Below are 13,950 nucleotides of genomic sequence, written 5' to 3' on the forward strand. Positions count from 1 at the left end.
TAGGGTACCTCTAGCTGGGTGACTTTGGGTAAACTACTTAATCTCTCAAAGCTTCTGTTGGGAAATTAATAGCTATATAGCTTTAAAATCATCCACATTCTAATACGGCTTTCGATTCACTGGATTACAGAAGGCAGGGCCACCATCCTACTCACAGTGGCCACAGTCCCCAGCCTCTGCTGCTGCCCAGGGGCTGTGGGCAAGAGCAAGGCCCCAGGGACGCACAGACTCTGACTTAGACCTTGCTGGATTACACATGAACTGTGTAACTCAGCTTGGCTACCTTAGCTGAGGCTCAGCTTTCTCATCTGTAAAATGGGACAAACCTTACAGGAGAAAATAATGTACAGCGTCTGGGATGATGCTTGGCACATACTGTGTGTCCTATAAATGCGGCTTTCCCAATCCTTACGCTAAATAAAACAAATAACAATTTATTGTCAATTATCATTAAAATGTCCAAAAGAAGAAATATTTCTGTGAAAAACTTATACTTGACCCGTTTGAGTTCTTACGAAGGAAGAGGCAATTGCCTCACGATGCCAAACCACTCGTGTGAGCGTCCCAGAGCACCAGGTCTTCCCTTTGCTCCACAAAAGTGCCACGCACAGGTGAATCTACAGCTCAGAAGACAAGGACACAGCAGGCTCTGCAAAGTCTGTTTTAAAGCATAGGCCTGGACACTTACTGGGAAGAGGTGGAAGAGAAGCCCCGAGGGCTTTCGGGTACCTGTTCACTTCTAAATTTCCCAGGAAGAATAGCTCCTGCTCGTTCGCAGAAATTGAAGACATAGTTGGTACACATACTGAGACACTAACAATCCCCAGCACTTATTTTAATCTTTTCTTCCTTTCTCCCTTCAGCAAGCCTTTTTGACTGGGACTAGAAACACATGGTAAAATTAGGTCTTTTGGAATCTACTAACTTTTTGTTTCATCCCTGTCCCTCAAATATCCAAAATGCAGACCTCAGCAGCAAGACCAGACAGCCTGAGGGCTGTGCCTGTGCTGACGGGGAATGTGGAGAAGGAGTGTGAGTGGAGGATGCTTGGGAAACTAAGCCAAGCCAGGAATTCCTTTTCCATCAAGCATATCAGCTGCTGGCCAGAAGCAACACGTGCAGTGCACAGGCATTGGTGCCTAACATCGCAGAGACAGCACCCCTGGAGGGCAGGGAGACAGGAGGGGTTTCAGAGCCTGCTCCTGGAGCTGCAGGAAGCGCAGCACATCCCCCAGCCACCCACTGCTGGAGCCTATCCACTCCACCATGCGTCCCTCACCATCTCTAAGGTCACCACCCATCTGAGCCAACCTTAGTTCCTTCCTGAGGCAGCTGCCTGTGCCCACCTTGTGCCACTCCAACCTACATTCCCCTCAGGAGCCAAAGAGACCTTTTAAAATACCCATCAGGCTATGCCACCCTCTGCTTTGAACTCTCCAGTAGACTCCCACCCGACTCAGAACCCAATCCTAACACCCACCCTCCTCTACCCCCTGCCGGCCTCTCTAACAGGCCTTGCACGCTCCTCCCCTTGCTCACACACCTGGCCACACTGGGCTCTCATCTTTCCCTTGAATGTGACCATTGCCGAGCCTGCTCCAGCCTTGTAGCCCTGTGTGGGTAGCTTCCTCTGCTTGAAACCGTCTTCCCAAGTCTGGTGCGTTTTTGTCAACCGGGTCTAAACCGACATGACTTTTCCTCCAAGAGGCTCTTCTTGACCACCCAGTCGAGAGCAGTCACCTGGTCACATCACCACGTCTTATTTTTCTCACAACCATTTTTACTCTGGACAACATCTTTTGTTTGCAGGACTGCCTCTCTACCCCGACTGGCATCTCTGCCCCAGCACAGCAGGGACCAGGTCTGTCTTGCTCTCTGTGGAACCCAATGCCTATACCAGTGTCTGATGCCCAGCAGGCACTCAGTAGTTACTTATGGAATAAATGGACGGATGAAGAATGTAAGACCACAGGGAGGAGGTGAGCCCTGCAAAAACCAAGTGCAGAGCATTTCTGGCAAAAGATGGTGAAGTAAAGCTTCAGCTCCACTACCTCCTTCAAAATCACAAAACAATAAGGAAAAGAAGGATAAACATGGCAAGAAAAAAATCTATTCAATAGGGAAATGGCTGCAACCCTAAAGCACAAATAAAATGCATGACTACCAAATCCTGTAAACTGAGGCATGAGAGCATGCTGAGAACCAACAGGTGCAGATTTCCCCTAAAGTAAGAGTCCTAGTCCTGGAAAAGTCTCCAACTACTCTTTGGTTAAAGTGACAACATGTAGGAGTATGGCTGGGCCTTGAGCAGGGACAGAGATGAAAGAGACCAAGCCCCACCATCACAGACCAGCAGGGGAGGAGGCTGAGGAAGCAGCTATGCCGCCACACCATGCCGTTGTCTGCGACCTCGGACCCAGTTCAGAAGGCGCTGGAAGTGACCTGATGGGGAGGGAGGGGAGTCGTGACCACTGCATGGCAGCACACAGCACAGATGACTCTCCTGGGAGCCACCAGCCCTCGTGACCACTGAGCAGAGATGGGAGACATTCTCCCAGCGGGCTTGAACACACAGACTGTGTGGCTGGGTTCCCTGCATTCCAACCCCAGCTCTGCTGCTTCCTAACTGTGTGTCCTTATATAAATTACCTCACACGCCATGCCTCAGCTTCCTCATCTGCAAAGTGGACATAATAATAGAATCTACTTCATAAGAGTTGTTGGGGATATTAAATGAGTTATGCATCCACAGTAGTGTGCCCAGTCTATCCTGCAGACTCTGACTGAGCGACGGATAAAAGGAGTTCACAGACACAGGGATTTTGCCTATGAGCGTGGCTGGGGGACCACATGGCTTAGCATAGCTGAGTGCAGCCTGAAGTGCGGCCCAATAAGCGGGAGATGCTCGCATTTATTCAGTACAGATTTAATGACAAAGGCCTGGAGCAAACACCATTTGTGGGTAGTTAACATCCAGGGGCAGTCCTGCACATGGATGATCAAAGATTGGTTTCTGGAGAAATATGCAAATTCCTTTGCATTCCCTTTTTATCTGCCCTCTGCCATTAGCTTAAGGTAAGAGGATTCAGCTGCCTTCAGCCATAACCCTTTCTCAAAGCTTTTGCAAAACCTCCTGGCCTTCCAAGAAGGTTTGCGTCTTTTCTATAATTTTTCCCACTGCCCTGACTGATCTCCTACAGTAGTGTCTGGCACATGGTAAGCATGATGAAAGCATCCGCTATTCAAATGATTATCCCTTCTTCACATTGTTCTTTTGCTGGCAGCAGGCTCTATTCAATGTTGAGTAGAGTGCTGAATAGAACACCACACGTACTGTACATGTAAACTGCAAAATTAAAAATTAATACTTTTTGAAGGAGGAGAGGAACAGAAACAAAATCACAGAAAGAATACACATGATAAGAGGACAACATCAGAACACAGGTAGCTCACCGGAGTCTTACAGAAAACAGACAGCATGGCCTTGTCACAGGAACAGTCAATAGAATTCAAGGAAGCAATGTGAGAACACACCCGAAGGAGATGAAAAGAGAATTGGTGGAGCTCAGGAAACAAACACAAAGGAACTGTCACTGATATGGTTTGGATGTTTGTCCCCTGCAGATCTTACTTTGAAATGTGATTCCCACTGTTGGAGGTGGGGTCTTGTGAGAGGTCTTGGGACATCTGGGTGGATCCCTTATGAATGGCTGAGTACCGTCTCCCGACCATGAGCTCTTGCCCTGAGTTCACATGAGAGCTGGTGTTTAAAGAGCCTGGTACCTCCCCACCTCTCCCTTGCTCCCTCTCTCACCACCTGATACCACCTATTCTTCCTTGGTCTTCCGCCATAGTTGGAAACCTCCTGAGTCCTCACCAGGAGCAGGTGCCAGCACCATGCTTCCTGTACATCTTGCAGAACCATGACCCAATTAAACCTCTTGTTTTAAAAAATAAATTACCAAGCTGCAGATATTCCTTTATAGTAATACATAGAGTAACACAGTCACCGAGGTGGAAACTTCAGCAAAGGAACAACAATAAACACACACACACACATATATACCACACTCATGCAAATACCACACACATACACATGCTGAAAACTCAGGTAAGGCTGTAGCAGGTAGGAATGAGAAATCCACACAAAATGAAATGCTTTTAAAGCAGATAATAGATACTGGAGGCAAAGGAGGACCAACATACACACATAATTGGTATTCCTGAGGAAGAGAACAAAGTAAATAGAACACGAAAACCTTCAAGGTTTTACTAGTTGAAACATTTCCCAAAATAGCAAAAGTTATTTTTCTCCAGATCAAAAGGACATGCCATGTTCCAGGGGACAAAAATGATGCAGAACACCACCAATACATATCCTGCTGAACTGCTTAACCTCAAGACTGAAAAGAAAATTTCTGAGGGCATCTAGCATTCACCTTTGACAGGGAACAACTCAGCCCAGCCTCCAAATTCCTAGCAAAGTCAAAGCTGGGGACAATCAGCAATGTCTACTAAGTTCTGAGATAGACCAAGTTGCAAACCAAGACTTTTACCTCACCAGGTTGTCTTTCAAGATTGCAGACAACAGAGAGACACTGTCAAACATGCCAGCACTCAGGCATGTGGCCCCAGGGGCCACTGGTTAACAAGCCACTAGGTGACAGCATCCAGACAGCTGGAAAAACTGAAGTGAAGAATTTGGGAATGTACAGAATAAATTAAGAATAAAGTAAAGAATTAATAAATTTAAACTAATCAGATTAATTAATTCAATAATTAAATTAAGAATAAAGAATAAAGGTGAAATCTGTGGCTCCATTTCAATAGAAATGAAATAGTTGCAACATTTATGGTCACAAAAGAGAATACAAATGCTACAGAAAACACAGAAGGATTCAACAAGGTTGGGAGTTTTAAGAGGGGAGGGAGAAAGTACACATGTTCTGTTTTCCTCCCTCCTTCCCTTCCTTTCTTTCTTTCTTTTGATGGGGTCTTACTCTGTAGCCCAGGCTGGAGTTCAGTGGCGCAATCTCGCCTCACTGCAACCTCCGCCTCCTGGTTGCAATTCTGCTTCAACCTCTGGAGTAGCTGGGATTACAGGCTTGCGCCACCATGCCCAGCTAATTTTTTGTATTTTTAGTAGAGACAGGGTTTCACCATGCTGGCCAGGCTGGTCTTGAATTCTGACGCCCTGATCCACCCACCTCCGCCTCCCAAAGTGCTGGGATTATAGGCGTGAGCCACCACACCTGGACTGTTTCCTGTTTTCCATGGCTAAGATTCCAGCTGAAGGTGAAGCACACAGTTGAAGAAGACAGTGGCTCTGACCTCTTAATGCTTTCATTATCTCTTTTTTAAAAAAATTTTGAGATGAAGTCTCACTCTGTCACTCAGGTTGGAGTGCAGTGGTGCAATGGGCTCATTGCAACTTCTCCCTCCTGGGTTCAAGCCATTCTCCTGCCTCAGCCTCCCAAGTAGCTGAAACTATAGGTGCGTGCCACCACACCCAGCTAATTTTTTATATTTTTAGTAGAGATGGGGTTTCACCATGGTGGCCAGCTGGTCTCAAACTCCTGACCTCATGATCCGCCCACCTCAGCCTTCCAAAGTGCTGGGATTACAGGTGTGAGTCATTGTGCCCGGCCTCATTATCTCTTTTCTTAATTGTAGCAACAAATTTTAGGAATGAATATTTCGTATACCAAGGAAGTTCACCAATTCCTGTTAGCTTCACTTTTTCTTCAGTCCATATCAAGTAACAACATTTTTACGTATCATATGATCCAAGTTTTCTTGTAGTTTTTTGTGTCTCTGCATTATCATATGCCTCCAGCCTACCTCCTTCTCCTCTTTGTTCATAAGCACAGAGAGGTATCTGCAGGGATAGCTAAATGTTTGTGATGGTCATTTCTGGAGTGGTGAGGTTCTTGGTAATGTTTTTTCAACTTGGGTTTGGTACTTTTCTTCAGTGTTTTAATTTTTAAAATAAAAAAACATATTTCATTTTTTATAAAGCCATTTTTAAAAGAAATATTTATATTTGCTTACCCTCATTTCTTCTATACTTATTTATATACCTAGAGTGACTCTTTTTTTCCCGCTGTTGTTGCTGTTGCCTGTCTTCTGGCATGGCACCTACCCCAGACCAGCACTGTGGGACCCGCAGAACTGCCTGCTGTCCATCATGAAATCCACATTCTCTTCCAGCCTCCTGGAAGACTGTCTTTCCCAGCAGGGTGAGAAGCTGGGTCAAACCATCCCTGACTTCTTCCCGGCCTTGCTGGAACAATCACTTTTGGATGGGCAGTACAGATGTGAGGAAAGAGCTTCATTAAGGTATAGGCATTGTCCTCTGGGTCAAGTTCACTGACTGCTGCTGTGATCAACTGAGCTCAACCAGTCCAGAATGATAGCCCATCAAATGGTCCTCTTGGACAAGGTTGTAGAATTAAATGAGATGGCATATGTGATGTGCTTAGCAAAGCACTTGGCATGTGGCTAACAATTAGTAAATAGAAGCAATTATGAACATCACACCAGCCACGCTGTGTGCAACCACTGCCACCCATAAAGGGTATATTGAGCACCAGGTAAAACTGGCCATTGCCACCAATGTGACAGAAAATTGCCACCTGCCTGTCCAGCTTTTCCTGACTTCTTCAGTGTGCCATTATTAATTAATTACCTACGCCCTCTAAAAGCTAGGGAACTCATTTCCATGTCATATATTAAGTGTCCCTAATTATTCTCCCTTCCTCACTATTGGGTTTGGTGCTTTGGAAAATCTTTTAAAGGTTTGATCTCTTGATTTTACCTCTCACGAGCGCTCTTTTCCAACCCTACATATGGCCCCCGGCTGTTCCTCCATTTGCTGACGTGGAAGGTTGTCAGAGGCCCTCTGCTGGTTATCTCACTAATTTCCATCACATGTTGGAAGTGAACCTGGCCAAAGACCTCATGTTGTCATTTCTCTAAGCAGTCATATAGCCAGTATACGTTTTCTGGGATGAGGCTGTTTATCATGGTCCTAACTACCAGCAAGAAGCATTTTATGCAGGCCTGCACTGTGTGCTGGAGATCTGCTCTTACCATTTATCCCCCTGACAATCCTGATCTGTCCCCTGCACAGTTTGCGCTGGGCTTTGGGGGTATTCTGTCTCACATGTCCTCAGGAGTACAGTGAGGCAGAGCAGAGAAGTAGGGGCAACCTCCCCTCATCATTTTCCTCTGTGGATGTAATGGCTCTGCCCTGGACTCCCAAAGGCTGCTGGACCCTGCAGGTAGGGCTTATTATGTGATAAACTACCTCAGCCAGGGGCCAAGGGGTCTTTGGAGAAAATAGAGGCAAAATGGAGCCACCATGTGCTCCTTTTTGCAATCTAAATGGGTAGCACAGTGGCAGCTTTGGCCAGGAGTATGGCTGAGTTCAGCTGAGATGGCGTGATTGGACTACGGATGAGTCCAGACAAGCTGCCCAGCACAGGTGCTTCATGAAAGAGCCTTGAACCTTGACAGGCAGGGTACAGTGCTCTTGGTGTCCCTGTGCTCATGCTGGAGGATGGGGGTTCATTTTGCTGGAGGGTGCTTCCTGCTGGATTGGTGGCCCCCAGGTAACATCTAGAACCAAAAAGTGGTTTGAGGTCAAAGCAAGGGCAGAGGCTCTGTGTTTACTCCCAAACCAATATAAAGTTGTAAGAAAGCTGGATTTCAGAAGAAAATACAAAATATAAAATTATTTGTAAGTGGCTTATATATTTCTCACAATTAAAAAAAGAGAGAATGAACTTATTGAAACTTTATATAAGAACTCTAAGCAATAGCCCCCAAAGAGCTCTTGCTTAGCCAGCCATTTGATGCTGCAATTCACCATTTATATGAGTTCGATCCTTTGCATATGTGACGACAGGGGAATGTCCAGGATCACAACATAGTGACAAGTAGACAAGTGCAAAAAAATGTTTTGTGGCATTTGCCTGATCTTTGACATTAATAAGATCTTGGTTAATATTTCTCTGAGAGTTCACAGAAAAATTAAATATCTTGGCCAAAGTTGTGTATTTCTGGCTCTTCCAAAATTATCAACAGAGTGTTCTCCAAGTTTTGGTTGCATATGATTTCTTGTCATCAGTACAGGAGGGTCACAAAATCCTTTATTCATTTTCCCCAATCCCAGGCATATCTTGGCACCACCAGCAGTGGGTCCAGCTCCTGACAGCTACAGCACACACCTGCATCTTAAGGACGGCCAGTTGAGTCAAAGCTGAGGACATACCTTATAAACAGAATGATTAATAGTTTGCTTCAAATGTTTTTCATTTGGCAAACTTGAGCACAAAATGCATGGAAGGTGTGCATAGATGATGCTTCTAGTTCCTAGAGAAGGTGTGGCTTCATAACCTACAGACTAAAAGACATTCCCATGTCTTTTAGAAATTGGTTGCCAAACATGTGCTTGAAACGGTGTCTGCAAATATACATCATGCTCATTGTCTAAAATTAGCCCAGCTTCTCAGTCTATCTGAACCCAGGTTGTAAAATGGAGGCAATAATGCCTTGTGGCCAACAAGCCATCCATGGCTGGCCAGCTGTGCAGCCTCCGAGTCAGGCCAGATGCCCGGCAATTTAGGAGACCAGTGAGCACACGATCGCTCTCCATGCAGCCAAGGTTTTCTCCACTGCAGGTGGAATTCTGGAACCTCAAAAGTATAATAGTCAAAGATGTACTGATAGATCAACAAAGTGGGAAGCCAAACCAAGAACATTCCTGAGACTGGTGGGCCAACGATGCCCTGAGACTCATAAAATAGCTACCGAGGAGGCTGATGGGTGGAGCCCATGAGACCAGTTTGAAAAGCCACATCAGGAACACTATCCATACGATGCACGTCATTCATTGGATGGACCATTGTATGGTCATTCATTGTACGGCAAAAGAGGGATCCCAAAGTTCAAGACCCCTGGCTTGCCGGGCTTCCTTTCTTCTTTCCTTCATTCTCTTCTCTTGCACTGCACTTTCCTGATTTTCTTCCTTGGTCTTTCTTTTTTCCTGGATCCATTTCCCCTTGCTGTCCTCTGAGTGTCTGAGTGATTCTCAGTCCACTTCTCTATCCACACTCACTCCCAAGGTGACCGCATGTCCAGTCCAATGGCCGTACAAATGTACAACACCCAGTGACATCCAAATTTATGTCCCTAGCACTCCCCTCTCTCTCAGCTCCAAACTGGTATGTTCAATTTAATTTCACTTAAAGGACAAATTTAAAACCTTAATTAACAAATAGCAAATACCAAAACAAATACCAAAACAACCACAAAATCTTATCTGATGAATCGGACAAAGTATCTCACATATCATGCATTTGTCTGAATTATGTGGCTATGCATTTTATAATCTGAGCACTGGAGGAGAGGCCTGCATGATTTTCTAAAGTGTGTCATACATAGGTGTCAGTCAATTCTGCTTAATGCTGTATTTCTATATCTATAGAGTACCCTGTTGTGAACAGGATGTGTTTCAAAACCCTTTGGGTAAATTCATATTCTGAGTCTTATCTCACAATTTTTTAAGAAGTAGGCTAGGCCGTAAGGTGCTGAGCTTTTCTTCCTTTTCCTGGCTACTGATGTCAGCTCCGCTGAAGGTCTCAAGGCCTTCATGAGTTCATTCCAACACCACAAATTCCTGGCCTCCTGTCTGTATCCACCTCAGTCATACCTGTAAACCTGCACGCTGACCTGTCTAGAGCAGCTCCCATCATGGCTGCTTAGAAATTGTAGTAGTCCCCTCTGCCCATGGAACTTAATAGAATTATGGACCATCAGAGGGGCAGGGACCCACAGAAAGGCCTATTGTGAGAATATCAACTATACTTAACATCTGAAATATTATCTTGTTTAGTATAATTTTAGTGATCGTTTATGTTCCTTTCTTTTTTAGGCCCAAATAGCTGAAAATAATAAGCCTCTTTTCTCTGGAAAGAGAATCAAGTCCTGTTTTTTGCAATATAAACAGTGACTACCTTATATTTAAAAAAAATCTCAGAATGGCTCCTGGTCCTCTAGAAAATAATCTATGTACATTTTATAATGTAGAATTAATTCACAGTTTCTGCTTTAAACACTCATTTGTTGGAAAAAATATGTAATTGCAGCACTGAAAGAGTTGTAAACAAATGAATACCCAGACTTAAAACAATTTTAGCAATTGTTAAACTGTTTAAATTTAACAATTTTAAATATCTGTCCACAGTAGACCACTGTGGACAGATATTTAAATCCCAAACCTGAATATCAAGAGATAGGAACTGGGAAGCAGAGATTACCTTAGGTGTAAAATCTCGCTTTCAAATGTTCTTAGCAGCCTAGGGATCTATGTCCTCTGGGGCATGCAAAGACATTCTGTCCACACCACAAATGAGACAAATTCATCAGACCCTTCACTAAGATTCTGAAAGCTCTGGAAGAAAGAAGATTCCTTTTTATTTTTTGAGATGGAGTCATGCTCTGTTGCCTAGACTGGAGTGCAGTGGTGCAATCTTGGCTCACTGCAATCTCTGCCTCCCAGGTTCAAGTGATTCTCCCGCGTCAGCTTCCCGAGTAGCTGAGATTACAGGTGCCACCACCACGCTGGCTAATTTTTGTATTTTTAGCAGAGACGGTGTTTTACCATGTTGGCCAGGCTGGCCTCAAACTCTTGATCTCAGGTGATCCACCAGCCTCAGTCTCCCAAAGTGCTGGGATTTCAGGCATGAGCCACTGCGCATGGCCCATATTTTATCTGAAATTGAATTGTAAGGTTGATATAAAACCAAGGATGTACCAGGAGCCAAACTTAGAATGGGAATGGATCAATTTCTGATTTCAAGTTTTGATCTTGGAAGAAACTTACTTGAACATCATTAAAAATTATCTACATGATATAAATTATCCCAAAGTGTTTTTATTCTGAAGTGTCCAGTTCCAATTTATATCATGTCAGATATGTGTAAAATTCATTATTGTTATGTGTTTGAAAACATAATATTCGAACACAGCTTATTCTTGTTTTTAGAACTTGACACCTACTTTTCAAATCCTCTCTTTGATCTGAGAACTCAGAAGAAATTGGAAACTTGAAATCTTGACACTCCTTACCTGATGTTGGTTCAATAGCAAAGGCTTGATGAGACTGAATCAAAGTGATATGGAACTCAAAATCTATAGGACAGCTGCACTGCAAAGGAATAACATAAGTTTTGCTGCAAAACAAACAAAAAAGAAAACAAAAATATTATTTTTCTTTATAACTAGTTCTTTTGGCAGGAAGGAATGGAGAGTCAAGTTATGTAATAAACAATGATGATGACTGCTAGTGCTGATCTAGCACTTCCCGTGTGCCAGGAGTAATCCCATGCATTTCCCATGTATTAACTGTTTTAATCCTACGAGGTGGTGCTGTGATTATCCCCACTTACAGAGGAGGAAACTGAGGCACAAGAGAGGGTAGGTATTCCATATAAGGTGACATAGTTAGTTAGAGGCAGATCTGGGAGGTAATGCAATTGATTGTGCTGGGTGTCCACACTCCTCACACCACTGTCCTTGCTACCCCTTGAGTACTGTTAGGTTTATTTTCCAGAATTGCCATGATAGGGAAAAGGCAATCTGTACCACACAGCTTGGCCTCACCAAACCAAGAAAAGGCCAAAGAGATGGGCTTATAGAAAGCCTGGGAGACCCCTGGCCTTTCATAGAGACTGCACGGGACAGTGTGGAGGAAGCCACACTTCGGGCTATGCTTGATGGAAAGAGGATAGGTACTCTATTTGGTCAAAAGTCCAGCAACTATTAGAGAACTTGGAGGAGGTCTGTCACTGCAAGACAAGGTGAACTTCGTCGCTTACAGCACCACAGGAGCTGTGGCAGTGGTGGCATTCCTTGGAGTGCTCCATGCCCCTGTCAGGGGATCCCAAGTCAGCCAGAGTTGACTGCATAGGGAAACAGAGCTCTCCAGGGTAATTCTGCATCCTGTGCAGTGCTGGGGCAGGTTATCGGCTCCCCTTGCAGCAGTAGGAAGTCAAGCGCCTCCTTTCAAGTGACCCAGCCACTCCCCGCATTCCTGATTTTTTTTGCAACCCTTCCCTTCTCCTTCAGCCACCAGCCAGCTTCATCTTCGAATCTGAACATCTCTTCTCTACCCCATACCTTCTGAGCCCTCACCCCATCACAGCCCTCCTGCTGCGAGGCTGGCCCTGCCTCTTATCCTTTTAGCTGCTGGTCTCCCTGCCAACTGCCCATCCCCGCTCATTTCTCAGTTCATATTCCCAGGAGAACACAGTTGCAATCTGGTTTGAGCAGAGCTGCCAGGCCAGCTGAGCTCTACCTTCTGGGCAGGACCCATCTAAACCCATCTGTCTGTGGACTTCTCCAGTAAGGACAGGCTTCCCTATTTGCCCAGTGTCTGTCTTCCCTGGAGATTCAGAGTCCTATGAAGGCAGAGACCAAGTCCATTTGGGTTTCTAGTATATCCCAGAGCATCACACAGACCAAAACTCAACAAATATTTGTTGGTGTGAAGTGAAATAACCCTTTCTTCAGTAGCAATTTTGGGGATATGATATAGCTCAGATGTGGCTTTTAAAGTTATGCCCCAAACATTTTCATTTGGATTTAAAAGTCATTGTCTTTAAAAAACCTGTGAAATATTTCAAATATAAAGGAAAATGTAAAGAACAGTAACATAAAGATCCCTTTATCTACTTCCGAGCTCCAATAAATCTTTTGCTTTGGGTATATCAGCATTATGTTTTTAAAGAAATAAAACATTACAATAGAGTTGATGCTCCCTGTAGCTCCTTACCCAATTCTCTCCCTCTTCTTCCTTGCTTTAAGGTAGTTTTATCAATCTTTATTTTGGAAAAAATTAAAATCTCTTCCAAACTATGAACATGGATGGTCTCTATCTCCTGTGACCTGCCCGCCTTGGCCTCCCAAAGTGCTGGGATTACAGGCGTGAGCCACTGTACCTGGCCAAGGTTTAATTTTATATCCTCAATCAAGTTTTATAAATGTCTCCATAGTGAGCTTATGCATTTTGGTTAAGTATTTTCCTAAGTGTTTCGGTATGTTTGGGTTGTTATCACAGAACACCATAAACTGGGTGGCCTCTGAACAACAGAAATTTATTCCTCACAGTTCTGGAGGTTGGAAAGTCCAAGATCAAGGTGCTGTCAGATTCGGTTTCTGGTGCAGGCCCACTTCCTGGTTCACAGATGACCATCTTTTCCCTGTGTCTTCATATAATGAAAGAGGCCAGGGAGCCCTTTTATAAGGACACTAATCCTGTTCATGAGGGCTTTGCCGTCATGGCCTAATCACCTCCCAAATGCCCCATCTCCTAATATATCACCTTGGGGGTTAGACTTAAATACATACATTTTGAGGGGGAAACAAACATTCAGACCATAGCACCAGGTATCTAATAGCATCTGTGTCGTAATGAATGGAATGTTTTTCTTTTATAATTCATTATTACTAGTGTATTGCAATGCTACTTTTGGATTTTGATCTAAAACCCTGCTAAAGTCTTTTACGGGTTATAAAAGTTTATCTGTAGATTTCCTTAGATTTTCTATGTAGAAAATTACACAGTCTAGCCCAGGCATGGTGGTTTGCACCTATAATCCCACCGTAAGTTATATAATCTAAAAAAAAAAAAAAAAAAAAGAAAGATACTCTTTCCTATTTACTTTTCCAACTCTTATAACTCTCATATATTTTTCTGATCATTGCACTGATGACTTCTAGTATAATACTGAATGGAAGTGAAGAGGGCATTCTTTTGTTATTTTGACTTTATTGGAAATACGTTAATTTTTACTACTAAGAATGATATTTTTAGAAAGTTTGTGATATGCCTTATAAGGTCAAGGGAATCTTTTTCTACTTCTAAGCTTTTATTCCATTGAATCA

At 43.9% G+C, this 13,950-nt stretch overlaps 1 protein-coding gene across 4 annotated transcripts in view; it reads right to left on the reverse strand.

The window, feature by feature from the left end:
• The window catches only part of CFAP221 (cilia and flagella associated protein 221), a 109,290-nt gene that overhangs the window by 57,103 nt on the left and 38,237 nt on the right, over nucleotides 1-13,950 (reverse strand). For all 4 annotated transcript variants that reach the window (XM_032250637.1, XM_032250635.1, XM_032250638.1 and 1 more), the window contains one exon: nucleotides 11,134-11,237. In XM_032250637.1, coding sequence (XP_032106528.1) covers nucleotides 11,134-11,237 — 104 coding nt within the window. The remainder of the gene's footprint in view (nucleotides 1-11,133; nucleotides 11,238-13,950) is intronic.

Source organism: Sapajus apella, unplaced genomic scaffold, assembly GCF_009761245.1.
Source record: "Sapajus apella isolate SASKATOON/1434 unplaced genomic scaffold, GSC_monkey_1.0 scaffold72, whole genome shotgun sequence".
Classification (NCBI taxonomy): domain Eukaryota; kingdom Metazoa; phylum Chordata; class Mammalia; order Primates; family Cebidae; genus Sapajus; species Sapajus apella.